This window comes from Panthera tigris, chromosome A2 (genome assembly GCF_018350195.1).
Source record: "Panthera tigris isolate Pti1 chromosome A2, P.tigris_Pti1_mat1.1, whole genome shotgun sequence".
Taxonomy (NCBI): domain Eukaryota; kingdom Metazoa; phylum Chordata; class Mammalia; order Carnivora; family Felidae; genus Panthera; species Panthera tigris.
Window position 1 is genome coordinate 5,628,690 of NC_056661.1, and position 14,749 is coordinate 5,643,438.

General features: G+C 58.9%; 2 protein-coding genes across 5 annotated transcripts; one reads left to right on the plus strand and one right to left on the minus strand.

The window, feature by feature from the left end:
- Positions 1–1,479: 1,479 nt before the first annotated feature.
- KANK3 (KN motif and ankyrin repeat domains 3) lies at positions 1,480–13,458 on the plus strand. 4 transcript variants are annotated; one of them, XM_042978001.1, is made up of 12 exons: positions 1,517–1,552; positions 4,310–4,441; positions 4,776–4,837; positions 5,667–6,962; positions 7,041–7,140; positions 7,346–7,507; positions 7,625–7,709; positions 8,198–8,414; positions 11,714–11,856; positions 11,977–12,177; positions 12,261–12,359; positions 13,137–13,458. In XM_042978001.1, exons 3-12 carry the CDS (start codon positions 4,804–4,806, stop codon positions 13,212–13,214), a joined length of 2,415 nt encoding a protein of 804 aa, XP_042833935.1. In that variant the 5' UTR covers positions 1,517–1,552; positions 4,310–4,441; positions 4,776–4,803; the 3' UTR covers positions 13,215–13,458. The 4 variants fall into 4 exon arrangements, 3 of the variants coding, with proteins under 3 accessions (XP_042833937.1, XP_042833935.1, XP_042833936.1); XM_042978003.1 differs by lacking the exon at positions 4,310–4,441 and having other exon boundaries at positions 1,480–1,552; XR_006214612.1 differs by lacking the exon at positions 13,137–13,458 and having other exon boundaries at positions 11,937–12,177; positions 12,261–12,352.
- A 128-nt stretch (positions 13,459–13,586) lies between these two features.
- Positions 13,587–14,743, minus strand: RPS28 (ribosomal protein S28). The gene is made up of 4 exons (XM_042978006.1): positions 14,635–14,743; positions 14,494–14,541; positions 13,869–14,002; positions 13,587–13,667 (listed from the first exon to the last, which is right to left on the minus strand). Exons 1-3 carry the CDS (start codon positions 14,671–14,673, stop codon positions 13,880–13,882), a joined length of 210 nt encoding a protein of 69 aa, XP_042833940.1. The 5' UTR covers positions 14,674–14,743; the 3' UTR covers positions 13,587–13,667; positions 13,869–13,879.
- Positions 14,744–14,749: the final 6 nt, after the last annotated feature.

The following is a 14,749-nucleotide window of genomic DNA, read 5'->3' on the forward strand; positions in this document are numbered from 1 at the left end:
TTGATTTCAGGGTGAGTTCAAGCCCCACATTGGGCATGGAGCCTCCTTTAAAATATTTTATTTTATTTTATTTTATTTATTGAGAGAGAGAGAGAGAGAGAGGGTACAAGTGAGCAAGGGACAGAAAGAATCCCATGAGGGGCAGAGAGGGAGAGAAAGGGAGAGAGAGAGAGAAAGAGAGAAAGCAGGGCTCCCCAAAGCGGAGCTTGAACTCACGAAGCATGAGATCATGACCTGAGCCAAAGTCCGATGTTTAACCAACTGAGACACCCAGGTGCCCCTACTTAAAAAAAACTAAAAAAAAAAAACAAAAAACCCAAAACTTTAGAGGCACCTCGGTAGCTCAGTCAGTGAAGTGTCGGATTTCGGCTCAGGTCATGATTCTGAGGTTTGCAGGGTCGAGCCCCTGTCAGCTGTGCTGACAGCTCAGAGCCTGGAGCCTGCTTCAGATTCTGTGTCTCCCTCTCTCCCTGCCCTCCCCCGCTCTCTGTCTCTCAAAAATAAACATTAAAAAAATACTTAAAGAAATAATTCAACAGGGGGGCCTGGGTGGCTCAGTTGGTTAAGCTTTCGGCTTCAGCTCAGGTCACGATCTCACACTCTGTGAGTTCGAGCCCCACGTGGGGCCCTGCGCTGACAGCTCAGAGCCTGGAGCCTGCTTCAGATCCTGTCTCCCTCTCTCTCTGCCCCTTCCCTGCTTGCGCGCTCTCTCTTTCTTAAAAATAAATAAACGTTAAAAAAATTAAAAAAAAATCTTTCAATAAACATTTATTAAGCATCTACTATATGCCAGGAACACTGGATGAAGCAGTGACCAAAATCAATCAGTCCCCTGTCTTATGATGCTGCCACTTTAGTGGGGAAGACAGATGACAAATAAGTAAACAAATACATTCTTCTTGTTTCAGATAGTGAAAGTAGCTACCAAGTTTAATAAAACAGAACAATGGGAAAGACAGAGACTGGAGAGGGACCCCATTAGGGCTTTAGGGTGTGGGAACACACGGGTCGAGCCTCCAACATAGGACAAGGTGCCTATGTGAACGTGTATAGGGAAGAACAGTGCAGGAAGATGGAATAGCTTGTGCAAAGACCCTGTGGTAGGAAAGATCCAGGGTCTTGGTACCTCTCCAAGACACTGGGACATGAGCATCAGTTCTTCTAGCTTCCGCCCAAAGGATCTTCCAAACACACAAATCCCATTGTGTTAGTCTCCCGTTGTCTTCCCATGGCTCCCTAGTGCCCGGTGGATCAAATCCAAACTCCTTAGCCCTGCCCTGGGCGGGACTTGGTTGTCCCCTCCTTCCCGCCCCCTACTTACTCCTCCCCGCCTCCCAGGCCCAGGGACAGTCACTTAGGCCCCGCCCCCAGCCCCGCCCCCACTCGGGCCGGACCAGCACCGCCCACCCCGCCTCACCATTGGACAGCTCGGAGAGCCTCGGGCGCTGGTTGGCTAGAGCGGCCATCAGTTAGGGACCAGGCCTTGATAACCCGTCCCCGAGCTCCGAGGGGGCGGGTTCGGGTGCGGGCGCGGCGGGGGCTGCTGCTTCAGGTAAAGCACCAAATTTTCGGGGCCACCGGCGGGGGTTCTGGGGGGCACTAGGGGACGTACCGGGAAGGGGTACTGAGCTTCCTGCCCCTCTGCGGGCTCAGCGCCCCGCGATGGGGCGGGCTGCGTGTCCTCTGGCTGGGACCCCACCCGACACCCGGAGCCCCAGGTGGGCAGCGAGCAGAGCTGGGGGCTCTGGCTTCGTGAGATCGCCCTCCTCCCGCCCTTCGGGAGCCCAGTGGGGGGCTTGTTCGCCACCTAGCGCCCCAACAGACTCCGGGACTTTCCCAGCGTCGCTCCTGGAGAGCTTGGGGACACGGGTTCAGCCCCTCACGGTGGACCTGGGTGTGTGTGTGTGCGGGGGGCGGGGGGTGATACGGAAACGGTGTTGGGGGGAGGAACGGACGGCCCCCGGGCCGGCAGACAATGGGTAGCGGATGGAACCGCCCGGCGGGGTTTCCTGTAGGAAACCGCTCTGTCTCTACGAGGCCGTCGTGGGGTGTGTATATGTGTGTGTGTTGGGGGGGGGGGGCGCGATGTACCCGAGTACCTCCCCCTCCCACCATCATCAGCCTCCAACCCCTCCTCGGGGCTCTGAGCGTCCCGCCCCAACATTAGGGGGTGCCACCATTCGCGGCCTCAAGCGGGGAAGACGTCCTCTCCCCAGGACCGGGATCCACACTGCCCGCCGAGTCCCCACCGCTCAGGTTCCCTGATCACAACCCGGAGTCCCGAAATAGTCCTTGGGGCGGGAGTGGGGGCGTGTGGCGTCGGCTCTGACGGCCTAATGAGGGGGTCTCAGGCAGAGGATCCGATCTAGCTGACAACTCGGGCAGGGAGCGGAGAAGAGGGCAGGGCCGCCGCGCCCCCACTCTGCTCAGGCTGCGGCTCCTGGGGCCGCCCAAGTGTGGGCCTGCTTCCCCATCAGGGAAAGGCGCAGGTATAGGCAGGGATGCAGGCTGGGAGGGATGACCCCCCCCCCTCGGGCTCTCTGCGCCTGCCCTGGAGGGGAGGGCTGTCTCTAGAAGGCCATCAAGTGGGTGGCCAATGCAGAAACACTGGCAAAATTGCCTGGGTTAAAATCCTGCCTCGTGTGTGCCCTTGGATGGGTCACTTCATATCCCTGTGTCTCAGCGTCTCCACACGGACAACAGGGGAAAGGGTAGTGATAAGAAAACCTACCTCGGAGGGTTTAGCTAGGACTTTTTTTTTTTTTTTAAGTTAATACCCATGAATTGCATATAATAGAGCTGCCCAGCATGAATGGCAAAAGTATTATTATTATTATTATTATTCTTATTCACCGTTCCTGGAGCACTGCTGATTTGCGTCTTAGGGATGGCCCACAGCTGTTTTTTGAGTTCTCAGGGCCTCATAGTTGGGTGTGAGCAGGTCACTGGAGGAGGAGGCTGACCCCACTGAGTCACACTGCCAGCGGTGCGAGGCAGGCCCGGACCCCTGAGCTCTGGCCTAGGTTTTTTTCCACCACACAACTCTTCCCTGACAGTTTCCTGAAAACAAGTTGTGAGAGGCGCTGGCTGTCCTCTGTGATCACCGGCTGCCCCCGCTGGCCCGCCCCTCTCAACCAGTGTGAGGGGACAGGAAGCAGCTGCTTTGGGACCAGAAGGCCCCCCCCCCCACCTGCCTTAGGGTGGGGTGAGGGAGGTTTCAGGGACCCAGGCTGGACAGAGGTAGGGAGTGGCAGGGTCCCCTTGGCAGTGGAGCAGGGGCTACTCCATGGCTGATGGGCGTCAGGAATGCAAGAGGCTGGAAGGGGTGATAGGAAAGGTTCTCAGGGGGTTGGCACATTGCGCACTGTGTCAGGGAGAGGACAGATGCCAGGCAGGCATCTGGTGGTGGAGGCTGGACCGGCAAGGGGTCCCCAGGAGATGGGCGGAGCACAGTCTAGGGCCATTTCCCATAGGCGATTGATCTAGTTGCCCTGTGCCTTAGTTTCCCCATCTGGAAAATGTGAATGATGACACCTACCTTGCAGGACTGCATGAGGGTTACATTTAATCAGGCAAGGTATACAGTAGAGACTCAGTCCGAGCTGCTTTCCCTCCCTCGAAGTTTTTTCATGTGGGCTCTTCATAAGCCCCTCCTTTCCAACCTTGTGCTTTCTGGTTGTCCTTGTTAATTATCACATTAGGTGTGCCCCAATCTCCCTCAGGTTCTTTAAAAAATTTTTTTTATGTTTATTTATTTTTGAGAGAGAGAGAGAGAGGAGAGAGAGAGAGACAGTCTGAGTGCAAGCAGGTAAGGGGCAGAGAGAAAGGGGAGACACAGAATCCAAAGCAGGCTCCAGGCTCTGAGCCATCAGCACAGAGCCCTACGCGGGGCTCGAATTCACGAACATGAGAGATCATGACCTGAGCCAAAGTCGGATGCTTAACTGGCTGAGCCACCCAGGCTCCCCTCCCTCAGTTTTTTAAAGCCTCCATCATGTTATCTGAAGAGTCCCCCCAGCCCCATGTCTAGCCACAGCTCTGACAACCTGGGTGCTTGTGGTTCCATTACAAGCTCCCCCAAGCCAAGGGCAGAATCCTGTGACACTCCTAGAGACATCCTAGGGAGATAGATACCCATTGATTTGCATCCTTGGTGCAGCTAGACCTCAGCTCTCCATCATTCCTACAAGAGTCTCACAAGCAACTTGGTAAACACTCAGATGCGCAATTATATCTTGTTTGCATTCCTCTAAGGAAAAAAGAATTCAAACAGTCCTGTTGGGTTTGTTTTTTTTTTTTCCATACACAGAATCTGACCAGATGAATTTTTAATGAGCCCATGAAGGGCTTCCAACTCTCGCCTTCCCCTTCTGAAGGTTCACACCACATCCTTTCGAGCATCATTTCCAATTTTGCCTGGGGGACTGACGAAACTCAGCAGGTCGGAATGACTGACCCTCCCCTGCCCCCATTCCCAGCTCCTCTTGTCTTCTCATCACTCTCTTCTCCTTTTGATGCCCTGCTTGCCTCCTCCTGTCCAGCCAGCTGAGGACTGCACCTGGGGATCCCCGCATTCATTCATCCCAAAGTTTCAAGGCTTCTTGAGGGAGCAGAGAGGACAGGACATATGTGTTGGGGGGAGGGGTGGCGGGGGCGGGGGGAGGGAGGAGCTCTTGGGTCTATTTACTCTAACTTAGCATCGAGGCTGACTCCAGAAGTACAGCCGGAGGGATGGGGCTGGCCCCATCCTCACCCCTTCTGGGGACATTTTTCAGGGTGTGTCTGACAGCTACTCCAGAAAACATGGCCAAGTTTGCCCTGAATCAGAACCTGCCTGGTGAGTGTGCAAAGTGGGATACATGTGTGTGGACAGACTGATAGTTGACGCCCCTATGTAGACACAGCCCTGTGGTTCTCTCCGTATGTGGCCAGAGAGCCCTTGCTAACCGTCCACTGGATAATGTCATGGCCCTGCTTAAAACTTGCCTGTGGCGTGCCCTATCGCATGTCTCATATAATCCCAATTCCTCATGGTGGCCCAGGAAGCCCCCCACGATTGGGCCCCAACCCACCTCTCCTACTCCTTTCCTTCTCCCTTTTTTAACTCTGTGCCGGACACCCTCACCCCAGCCTTGCTGTTACCCCACCCTGCTCGCTGTATCCCAGGGCCTTTGCTTGGGCTGTTTTCTTTTAGGAACCTTCTGTCCCCAGCTGCTTCCTCGTATTTCAGGGCTCAACTTTTAAGTCCCTTCCGCAGGAAACCTGTCCTGATAACTGGAGCCAAAGTCACGCCTCCCACAGTTATTCTCCATTTCACCTTGTTGTTGTTATTATTATTATTGCCCTATGCAAGCACCATTGGAATGATGTTTATTTACTACAAGAAAGCAGGGATGTTTGTCCGTCTTGTTCACTGATGTGTCCTCAGCGCCTAGAATAATGCTTGTCACATAGTAGGTGCTCACTAAGGGTGGGATCGCATGACTATTTGGTGCAGATAGGCATTTGATCCTCGGGCACGCGCGTCCGCAGTGGCAGGTGTGCAGGGTCTGGTGCAGGCGGAGCCGTGGACTGTCGCGGGCGGTGGGGGATGCATCTGTCCAGTCTGTCCCGGGTCGTCCCCCTCCCCCCAGCCTGACGCCCCCCACACCCCGTCGTGCCCGCAGACCTGGGCGGCCCTCGCCTGGGCCCCGGCCCCACCGCGGGCGCCCGCAGCCCGAGCTCGCCCTACTCAGTGGAGACACCCTATGGCTTCCACCTCGACCTGGACTTCCTCAAGTACGTGGAGGAGCTGGAGCGCGGCTCCGCCACCCGCCGCGCCCCGGGCCCGCTGCCTGCGCGCCGCCCCAGAGCACCCCGGGCTGGCCTCGCAGGCGCGCGCAGCCCAGGCGCCTGGACGTCCAGCGAGTCCCTCGCTAGTGACGATGGGGGAGCATCGGGCGCGCTCTCCCCGGGCGCACCCTCGGGGCTCCTGCTGCAGCCGCTGTCGCCGCGCGTGCCCGTGCGGAACCCGCGCGTCGAGCACACGCTTCTGGAAACGAGCCGGCGGCTGGAGCTCGCGCAGGCGCACGAGCGCGCGCCCAGCCCCGCCCGCGCCGTCCCGCGCAGCCCGCGTGGGTCCGGCCGCAGCAGCCCCGCCTCCAACCCCGCCCTCGCGTCTCCCGGTCCCGCGCAACTGCAGCTGGTGCGCGAGCAGATGGCCGCGGCTCTGCGGCGCCTGCGCGAGCTCGAGGAACAGGCGCGCGCGCTGCCGGAGCTGCAGGAGCAGGTGCGCGCGCTGCGCGCCGAGAAGGCTCGGCTGCTGGCTGGGCGCGGGCAGCCGGAGCCGGACGGGGAGGCCGAGGCGCGCCCCGACAAGCTAGCTCAGCTGCGGCGGCTCACCGAACGCCTGGCCACCTCCGAGCGCGGTGTTCGCGCCAAGGCTAGCCCCTGGGCCGATGGCCCCGACGGGCCGGCTTCCAGGCGCAGTGAGGGCACGCTCGCGGTCCCCGATGCGGTGGCCGGGACGCCCGACGGGGCGCCGCAGACGCGGGAGGCTGGCGCCCAGGCCGTGCCGGAGACCCAGGACGCTAGGGCCCAGGCAGTGCCGGAGACCCGGGAGGCCGGCGTGGAGGCGGCCCCCGAGACCCTCGAGGCAGACGCGTGGGTGACCGAGGCGCTGCTGGGGTTGCCCGCCGCCGCCGAGCGCGAGCTGGAGCTGCTGCGCGCCAGCCTGGAGCACCAGCGCGGGGTGAGCGAGCTCCTGCGCTCCCGGCTGCGCGAGCTGGAGGAGGCCCGCGAGGCTGCCGAGGAGGAAGAGGCGGCAGCGGCAGCCCGGCCCCAGCCGCGCGATGCAGCCACCCAGACCCCGTGGGGTTGTGCCGCGAAGGCCACACAGACCGAGATCCCCGCGGAGGCTCCTCCCCTGACCCAGGAGAACCCGTCAGGACCTGCGGATGGGGACAGAGTCGCGGCCCCCGCGGGTGAGTCCCAGCCCCTAGCTAAGCCCTGGCTTGACGGCTTCTGGGCTGGGACTCAGTGCCCTCATCTGGCCCCGCCAGGCACCCTCAAATCCATCATGAAGAGGAGAGATGCTACACCTGGCGCCCAACCCAGCCCCGGACCCAAGAGCCTGCAGTTTGTTGGGGTCCTCAACGGAGAGTGAGCACTTTTCCCCTCCCCATGGCCACATCTGCAGGGACGTAGGCCGGGGTTCGAATCCTGGCTCTGCCCCCTCACTCGCAGTGTGGTCTTGGAAGGCCTCCGTTTCCTCACATGTAAAATGGAGACAGCCACTCCCACCTCGCAGGACCCCAGAATGAGCCCACCGGGGAGGCTCAGCGGATGCCTCCCGCCCTGCCCCCAGGTATGAGAGCTCTTCCAGCGAGGACGACGACAGCGACAGCGAGGACGGTGCTGCCGATCCTCCAAAGAGCAGTTCCTCCGGCTCCGGGGACGACAGCGGCAGGGAAGTCCCGGACCCCGAGCCCGAGCCGGAGGCAGAACCTCAGCCGGGTGCGCAGGGGAGGTGAGCGGCGTTAGGCACGTGGAGTGGGGGCAGTGGGGACGGCTGCTTCCTTTCCTGTGCCCCGCGCCTCTCCACCCCCCGACCCAGACCCCTCCAGCGCTTCTCTCTACTTGACAGGTGCGAGCTGAGCCCGCGTTTGAGGGAGGCGTGCGCAGCGCTGCACCGGCAGCTGAGCCGGCCGCGCGGAATCGCCCGCGACGGCGTGAGTGCCCACGAGAGCCCTTCATGGATGGGAGTCGTGGGCCCCATCGGGGCCTCCCCTGACGCCCTCTTAGGGAGCGCGTGGGGTTTCCTGGAGTTGGGGGACCCCAGGTTCCACCCCTTCGCGCCGAGATCCCCCCTGCTCCCCATCCCAGGCTCCTCAAAGGCCTGTCCGTCCCGGGACAGCGCTGAAGTGTTCCGTTTCCCCTAAGGGCCCGCCCCAAGCTCTGACCCCACTCCCATACCCCCCAAAGGCAGGCGCTCACCGCCTTCCTCCACTCTAGGTTCTCCCACAGGCTCTTTTCCCAGAGGGGAGGATCCCTGCCCCCTTGAGCCTGGGACCCACACTGGCTCGTAGTCCCTCTTCCAAAGGGGTGTGGCGCCACCGACACCCTCAGACAAGCAGCGACCCTTCCTGCCCGGCCGGATTCCCGCCCCACCTCCACAAGACCTGGACCGTCTCTGACGCCTTTCCTCCTGTCCCGGCAGGGCGCGGCGCGCCTAGTGGCCCAGGAGTGGTTTCGGGTGTCGAGCCAGCGGCGCTCTCAGGCGGAGCCCGTGGCTGGGGTGCTGGGCGCCGTGGCGCGCCTGGGACCGGAGCTGCTGGCCCACGTGGTGAACCTGGCGGATGGCAACGGGAACACAGCCCTGCACTACAGCGTGTCCCATGGGAACCTGGCCATCTCGAACTTGCTGCTGGACACCGGTCAGCGCCTTCCTCCTGGGGCACAGGATCCCCGTGTCCTGGGCGGATTGCCAAGGGCCTTTAGACCTCTGCATCCTCTGAGCTGTGCACGGGTGGCCTTTCACTCTGTGGGGTGCCAGGATACGGGCTCTGGAATTAGACCTAAATCTAGAGGAATCACTTAGTCTCACCAGCCTCGGCCTCCCCATCAGGGAAACCGGGAGGCCACAGGGCCCTCCCCGGGTAGTTGTGATGACACGGGTACCGTAGTGCCAGGCGCACAGGCAGCCAGTCAGTGGTCCCCATGCCTTCTGTTCCTGAATCTCCAGCCCTGGCCCTCTCCTCTGTCCAGCCACCTGCCTCCCCAGACTTGAGGGGAGGCCTTCAGGTCAGGGCTCTGAGCACCCACCCAGGCCCGGCCACTATGCCCTCCTCCACCCCCACGTCTCGCATTGGCTCCGGTTCACACATTTTTATCACCTGCTCGTGCTTGCTCCTTACCTGCCCCAACTTTCCCCCTCTGGAGCTGAGATATACACTTCTGGGTTGTTGCTGAGCCCACAAGACCTGTATTGAGAGCCTACTAGGTACCAGTACAGTGCTGGGGTGGGGGGTGGGCCACCCACATACAGCTGCTATCCCCATGGGACTCAGAGCAGAGGGGACAGTGGGCAGCACACAAACTGGCCACCAAGAGCCCTCCTGGGCATCATCCTTCAGGCCCAGTATCTGCTGGGTCCTGCCTTTGGAGGCTTCTCACTCTCAATGCAGGCTAAGGCAGGTCCCACTGTCCCCTCTCCCACCCCACCCAAACACAGATCTGTCCCATCCCTGAAGATCTTGGTGACCTGGGGAAGGGCACAGTTGCTCTGAGCTACACAGGGAGCTGGAGCTCAGGAGGGGGGACGATACATGATTTGAGAGTATTCCCTGGCATCTCCTGCCTAAAAGGGGGCTGGGGACGGGGGCTTCAGCAGCTGGCAAGGAAAGCACAGCTCAGTCACAAGAAGCCCAAGGCTTCATGGACCCTCTTTATTCCTTGTATCACCGCCGCCCCCAGCTCCCAATGCCCCAGACCTTGCCCTATACCTTCTACCTTTCACACCATTCTCTCTGCCCCCGTCTGCTTGCTCCCATGTCAACCTGGGTCTTCCCTCCCCTAGGACCCTGTCCTCAGTGTCCTCCATGTGTAGGGGCTGTCTCACCTCCCTGGAATGCAGAGCCTGGACAGGGCTGTGTATCTTTGCTACTTCTCTCCACTTAGAACTTTCCCTGTTTCTCCCTCAACCCTACCTTGCAGCCTCTTATTGGTCAGTCTGCTACTCTCTCCACCCCTTCTGGCTTCTCCCTCCTAGGAGGTCACATTTCTCGCATTTTCGTCCCAGGCCAGCTCTCCTTTGCAGGCTAATCCACACCAGTTTCAGCATCCTTATGGAATATTCCTCTTGCCTCCAGGCTTCTTGGTTCCTTGACCCCGCTTCTCCCTTCACCTTGACCTCTGCCCTACGTCAGCCTTATACTTGTAAGGTCACCCAGAGATCTTGATGTCACTGAAGACTACACCCCATCCATAATCTCACTCCCAGCACCCCTCTTCTCAGCTCTCACCCGCCAACATTTTGGTTGCCCCAGTGGCTGGCCCTAACAACCTTGGCCCTCATAGGACCATTGGCCATTGCTCCCTCATTTCACTGCCCTCGCCCAGTCTCCTTGTTCATCTTCTGTCATTTACTCCTTTATGTCCCCTTTCAAACTCTCGTGGCCCTCCTTCACCTCACCCTACCTCTCCATCATGGCACGCCGTAGACCCTCGGGTGTTGGTTGAATCAATGAGCAAGCTCCTGTGAATGTATGGGTGTGAGTGCGTGTGCTGTGGAGAGAGGGTGAGTGGAGATAGACTCAAGATTATCAAGTAAAAACGACATTATTAGATAAAAACCACAATAAGACATAACTAGGGGAGGAAGGAACTAGGATCCTTTAGCTTAGGAAGGCCTCAGGTGGGAGGGGAATAGAGAGGGTAGAGGAAATTGGGAGGGTGCCCTGGTGCCTCCAGAGACCCCACTCTGGTTATTTCTATGAGCCCCTCCCCACCCACACACTCCACTGGGGTCACAGAAGCTTGTGGAAGCAGTGAACACCTACACAGTACGCCCCATAACTAGGGAACCCCCTCTTACCCCTTACTGTGCACCTCTTCCCGAGCTGTCCTGGCCTCATAGAACCTTCTGAAAGGTGGGAGACAACCACATCAAACAGCCACTCTAGTAACCACGCCCCAGAGAGGTGCTGGGAAGGAGAGGCCGGAAGGGAATGGGGTGATCCCAGAGGAAATAGAGCCAGCGTTTGTGTTCAGCTCTGAAGGGTAGGCAGCAGTGTTCTTTCCCTGGGCTGCTGCAACAGAGCAGCTCAATGTGGCTGGCTTAAAAACACGGAAATTCATTTTTTTGTAGTTCAGGAGGCCAGAAGTCCAAAATCAAGGTTGGCAGGCCTGGTTCCATCTTAGGAGCTCAAAGCAAGAAATCTGTCCCAGGCCTTTTCCCCCAGCTGCTGCTGCTTGCCTGCAATCTTTAGCAGCCTGTGGGTGATGATCTCTTCTCTTCCTTTGTCATCACATGGTCTTCTGCTTGTCTCTCTCTTCTAAGGACACCAGTCATGCTGGATTAGGGTCTACCATAAGGACCCATCTTAACTTGATCACATTCTCAAAGACCCTATTTCTAACTAAGGTCACATTCACAGGTACAGGGTAGGTAGGAGTTCCTATCTTTTCGGGGGGGGGGGGGGGACAGAAGCCAGTCTAACACAGGCTTGGAGAAAAGGATTCCACAAGGAAGAGAAGTTAGGGAATAGCCTCAGAAGCCATAGTGGATGATGGCCTGTATTCCAGAAGCAATGGGGAGATATGGGAGGCTCTTAAATGGGTGACTGTGCCAAATTTCTCCTCATCTGCTGCATGCAAACAAGTGGATTCAGACACCAGGGTGGGCCAGTCGACATAGTTCTCTAAGGGGGCAATGAAGGTGAGTTGGTGGGCGGTAGCCGTGAAAATAGGAACATCAAGTTTATTGAGCACCTACTAAGTGCCAGGTGTTCTAGGTACTGGGGGGGATATAACAGGAAACCAAACCAAATCCCAGAACCAGTCTGAAACGAGCAGAGATTTGAGCAGAACCCTGAAGGGGAGGGAGGGAGCCTCAGGGGCCAAGGGAACAGTAAATTCAGGACCCAGTCATGATGGCAGGCCTGAGGGGAGGAGAGTAAACCAGGCTGGGCTGAGGGCGTCAGCTTCGTCGTTGATGGACTCCCTCCTCTCCCAGGGGTCTGCGAGGTCGACCGCCAGAATCGGGCAGGCTACTCAGCCCTCATGCTGGCCGCGCTCACCTCTGTGGGGCGAGAAGAGGACACGGCTGTGGTTCAGAGGCTCTTTCACATGGGCAATGTTAACGCCAAGGCCAGCCAGGTACGTGGACATGCCTTTCCTGGCTCCCGGTCTGAGGGTCACTTCCACTTGGGGTTTGTCTCTGACCTCCTTTTCTCCAGAACTCTCCCCAGGCCTGTCCCCTTCTTCCCCACCCCCCAGACAGGACAGACAGCTCTTATGCTGGCTATCAGCCATGGCCGCCAGGACATGGTGGCGGCCCTGCTGGCCTGTGGGGCAGACGTGAACGCACAGGATGCAGACGGGGCCACAGCACTAATGTGCGCCAGTGAGTACGGGCGCCTGGACACCGTCCGCTTGCTGTTGGCCCAGCCGGGCTGCGACCCGGCCCTCCTGGACAACGTGAGCCACCATGGGGCTGGTGGGGGGCTGGCAGACTACCGGTGCATTGGATCAGGGACCTGACTACCCGGGTCATTCCTCAGGAGGGCACCAGTGCCCTGGCCATTGCCCTGGAGGCTGAGCAGGAGGAGGTAGCTGCCCTGCTGCATGCCCACCTGAGCTCCAGGCAGCCAGACTCCCCGGTAAGTGCGGCCCCTGGCCCTGAGAAACAAAGCCTCCCAGCTACACGCTGGGTCCCAAGATGGTACTGAGTGTGCCTCGGAGAGGAGGCCTCCATTCCTGCTCCCTTGGGGAAGCAGCCAGGATTGGAGAATCTGGGTTTGGATTCATGCATGTGGCTGGGGTCTGATGTTCAACCTGCCAATACCTGAGAGGCACACCTCCACTTTACAGGTCATCGGGTGATGGCCTGAGGCCTCCAGAGGGGAAGTGACCTAGGGCCAGGCTAGAGTGGTCAGAACTAGCTCAGACCTTCCTTTGTCAGCGGACTCCTGTCGCTGTCCCCAAGGAATAAGGGATCCTTTAGCATTAGGCAGGGAGAGGAAGGGGGTGCGGGCTCCCTGCAAGCCAGAGTTTGCCAGCAGCCCAGCGGCAGGGAGGGAGGGCCAAGCTGGAAGTAGAACGCTCAGTTTGCCTCCAAGTGGAAAAGCTTATTCTTTTTCAAAGGCAAGTGGCAAGCTCTTCTTAGTCCTTAATTAAACTCATGCAATCAGCTGCCTGCCCCTCTACTGGAGCTGTGGGTAAGGAGGTACGGAGATCAAGCCCCTCTTCCTGGTCAGATAGGGCAGAGGCGAATTCAAAACCAGACAACCTGGCTCCACTGTGAAGGGTGGGGTTCCTCCTTATGCATGATCACAGTGTGGAGGGGCAAGACCTCCATCAGGTTAAGCATCCCTGTGTATGACGAAGCATCCTGCCCACAGGAGACTGACAGGACCCCTTCCCCCATCTCTCACCAGTCACCCCTTGACGCCCCCGCGGCTGTGCCTGGTGAAGGAGAATGCAGTGACCACAGAGAAGACCCTCAGCCACAATGAACGGCCTGGCACCCTGGACCTGGACTGGGTGCAGGGGGGATCTTTCCTTTCTTCACCCCAGTCCGTGGGGGCACAGCAGGGGCCAGGGTTTGCTATCCAGATGCTAGCCCTGGGCCAAAAGAAAGGCTTGGATGGTCAGTGTTCCGGAGGGGCTCACCTTGGACCAGCAGGATGAGACGGGCTGAATGAAAAGTGACAAGGCCCCCGAGTCCACCCACTCACAGAATAAAACATTACTAACTCAGCTTGTGTCTTGTTTTGGGGACACAAGCACATAGCTCCCACACCCCAAGTCTTCAGAGAACAAAGGCAGGGAGAGGCCCCCACTGGAGAGTTTTAGAAGTCCAGTGACAGCCCAAACGAGAACCCAAATTTACGTACAACATAAACGCTTTATTAACAATCGCAGATCCATCCCCGTGAGACAAGTGGTCGACCCAGACAGCCTGGACCCTGTAAACAGACCCAAACATTAGATACTGATGGGGTACCCAGCAACTGATAAAATCCCTGCCCCCCTCCCCGGCCTTGCAAATCTCAGTAGATCATTGTACACCCCCCCACCCTGAGACCCTCACCCGTGGATTTGAAGCCTTCCTGCTACCAACAACGGTCTAACGGGTTTGCTGCTTCCCATCCCAGTGCTGCACTCACCAGCCACAAGTTCAGCGCAACCTCCGAGCTTCTCGCTCTGACTCCAAGAGGGTGAGCACGTCGCCCTCACGCACAGGGCCTTTCACGTTGCGGATGATGGAGCGGCTCGTGTCGTCCATGAACTCCACGCGCACCTACGGGCCCACCAGAGGGACGCGGAGTTAGGACAAGTCAGGGATAGGCACCGCGTGGTAGGCAGCAGACTTCAATACAGAGGGCGTGTTGGGGCCAACCCGGAGACACTTAGAGGACTAGGGAACTGCGTCTGGCAGGCAGAGCTGAGCCAGGACAGAAGCCGAAGAAAGTCAAGATGTGGAGAACAAAGTTCTCGAGAGACAAAAACAGCCACCAGTAGGGACAGCTGTAGCTCAGGTCCTGCTCGGGGCGGGGAGCACACTCAGAAGGGCACGGAGCCACAAAGAGCTCGCTGAAACGGCCCAAGAAAGAGGAACGTCGGAACCCGGCGAATGAGGTTGACGGAGCTCAGACGTGGTGGGCAAGGCCCTAGTGAAGGCTCGGACGCTCCGGGAGCCCCTGGGATACAAGGGACTTCTGGTCTCAGAGTCCAGCCGGCATGGCAATCATCAGGGCTCAGCCCGGGGCGCCCCCACCCGCGCTCGCTCACCTGCGTGCACTGTCCCTGCGAGCCGGTCCTGCCCAGCACCTTGGTGACCTGGCGGAAAGAAACTGGGATCAGACCTGGCTAGCCCTTCCCCCTGTCCCATCTTTCTTCCCCCGGGCCCCCAAATCAGGACCCCCACCTCACCCTGGCCAGTTTGATGGGCTGCACACGGCTCGTGTCCATGATGGCGGCGCGGCGGCGGTCGGGCGGAGAGGGGTCACGTGCTCCGAGAAGAGCCTTTATACTACATAGTAGCCCC

Bases quoted from the DNA above. Each gene is read 5' to 3' on its own strand.
- RPS28 (XM_042978006.1), bottom strand. From the start codon at position 14,673: ATGGACACGAGCCGTGTGCAGCCCATCAAACTGGCCAGG. The intron at 14,542-14,634 runs GTGAGGTGGGGG...TCTTTCCGCCAG, and splicing joins AGCCCATCAAACTGGCCAGG to GTCACCAAGGTGCTGGGCAG. The intron at 14,003-14,493 runs GTGAGCGAGCGC...GTGGGCCCGTAG, and splicing joins CGCAGGGACAGTGCACGCAG to GTGCGCGTGGAGTTCATGGA.
- KANK3 (XM_042978003.1), top strand. From the start codon at position 4,804: ATGGCCAAGTTTGCCCTGAATCAGAACCTGCCTG. The intron at 7,141-7,345 runs GTGAGCACTTTT...CCCTGCCCCCAG, and splicing joins GTTGGGGTCCTCAACGGAGA to GTATGAGAGCTCTTCCAGCG. The intron at 7,508-7,624 runs GTGAGCGGCGTT...TCTACTTGACAG, and splicing joins CAGCCGGGTGCGCAGGGGAG to GTGCGAGCTGAGCCCGCGTT.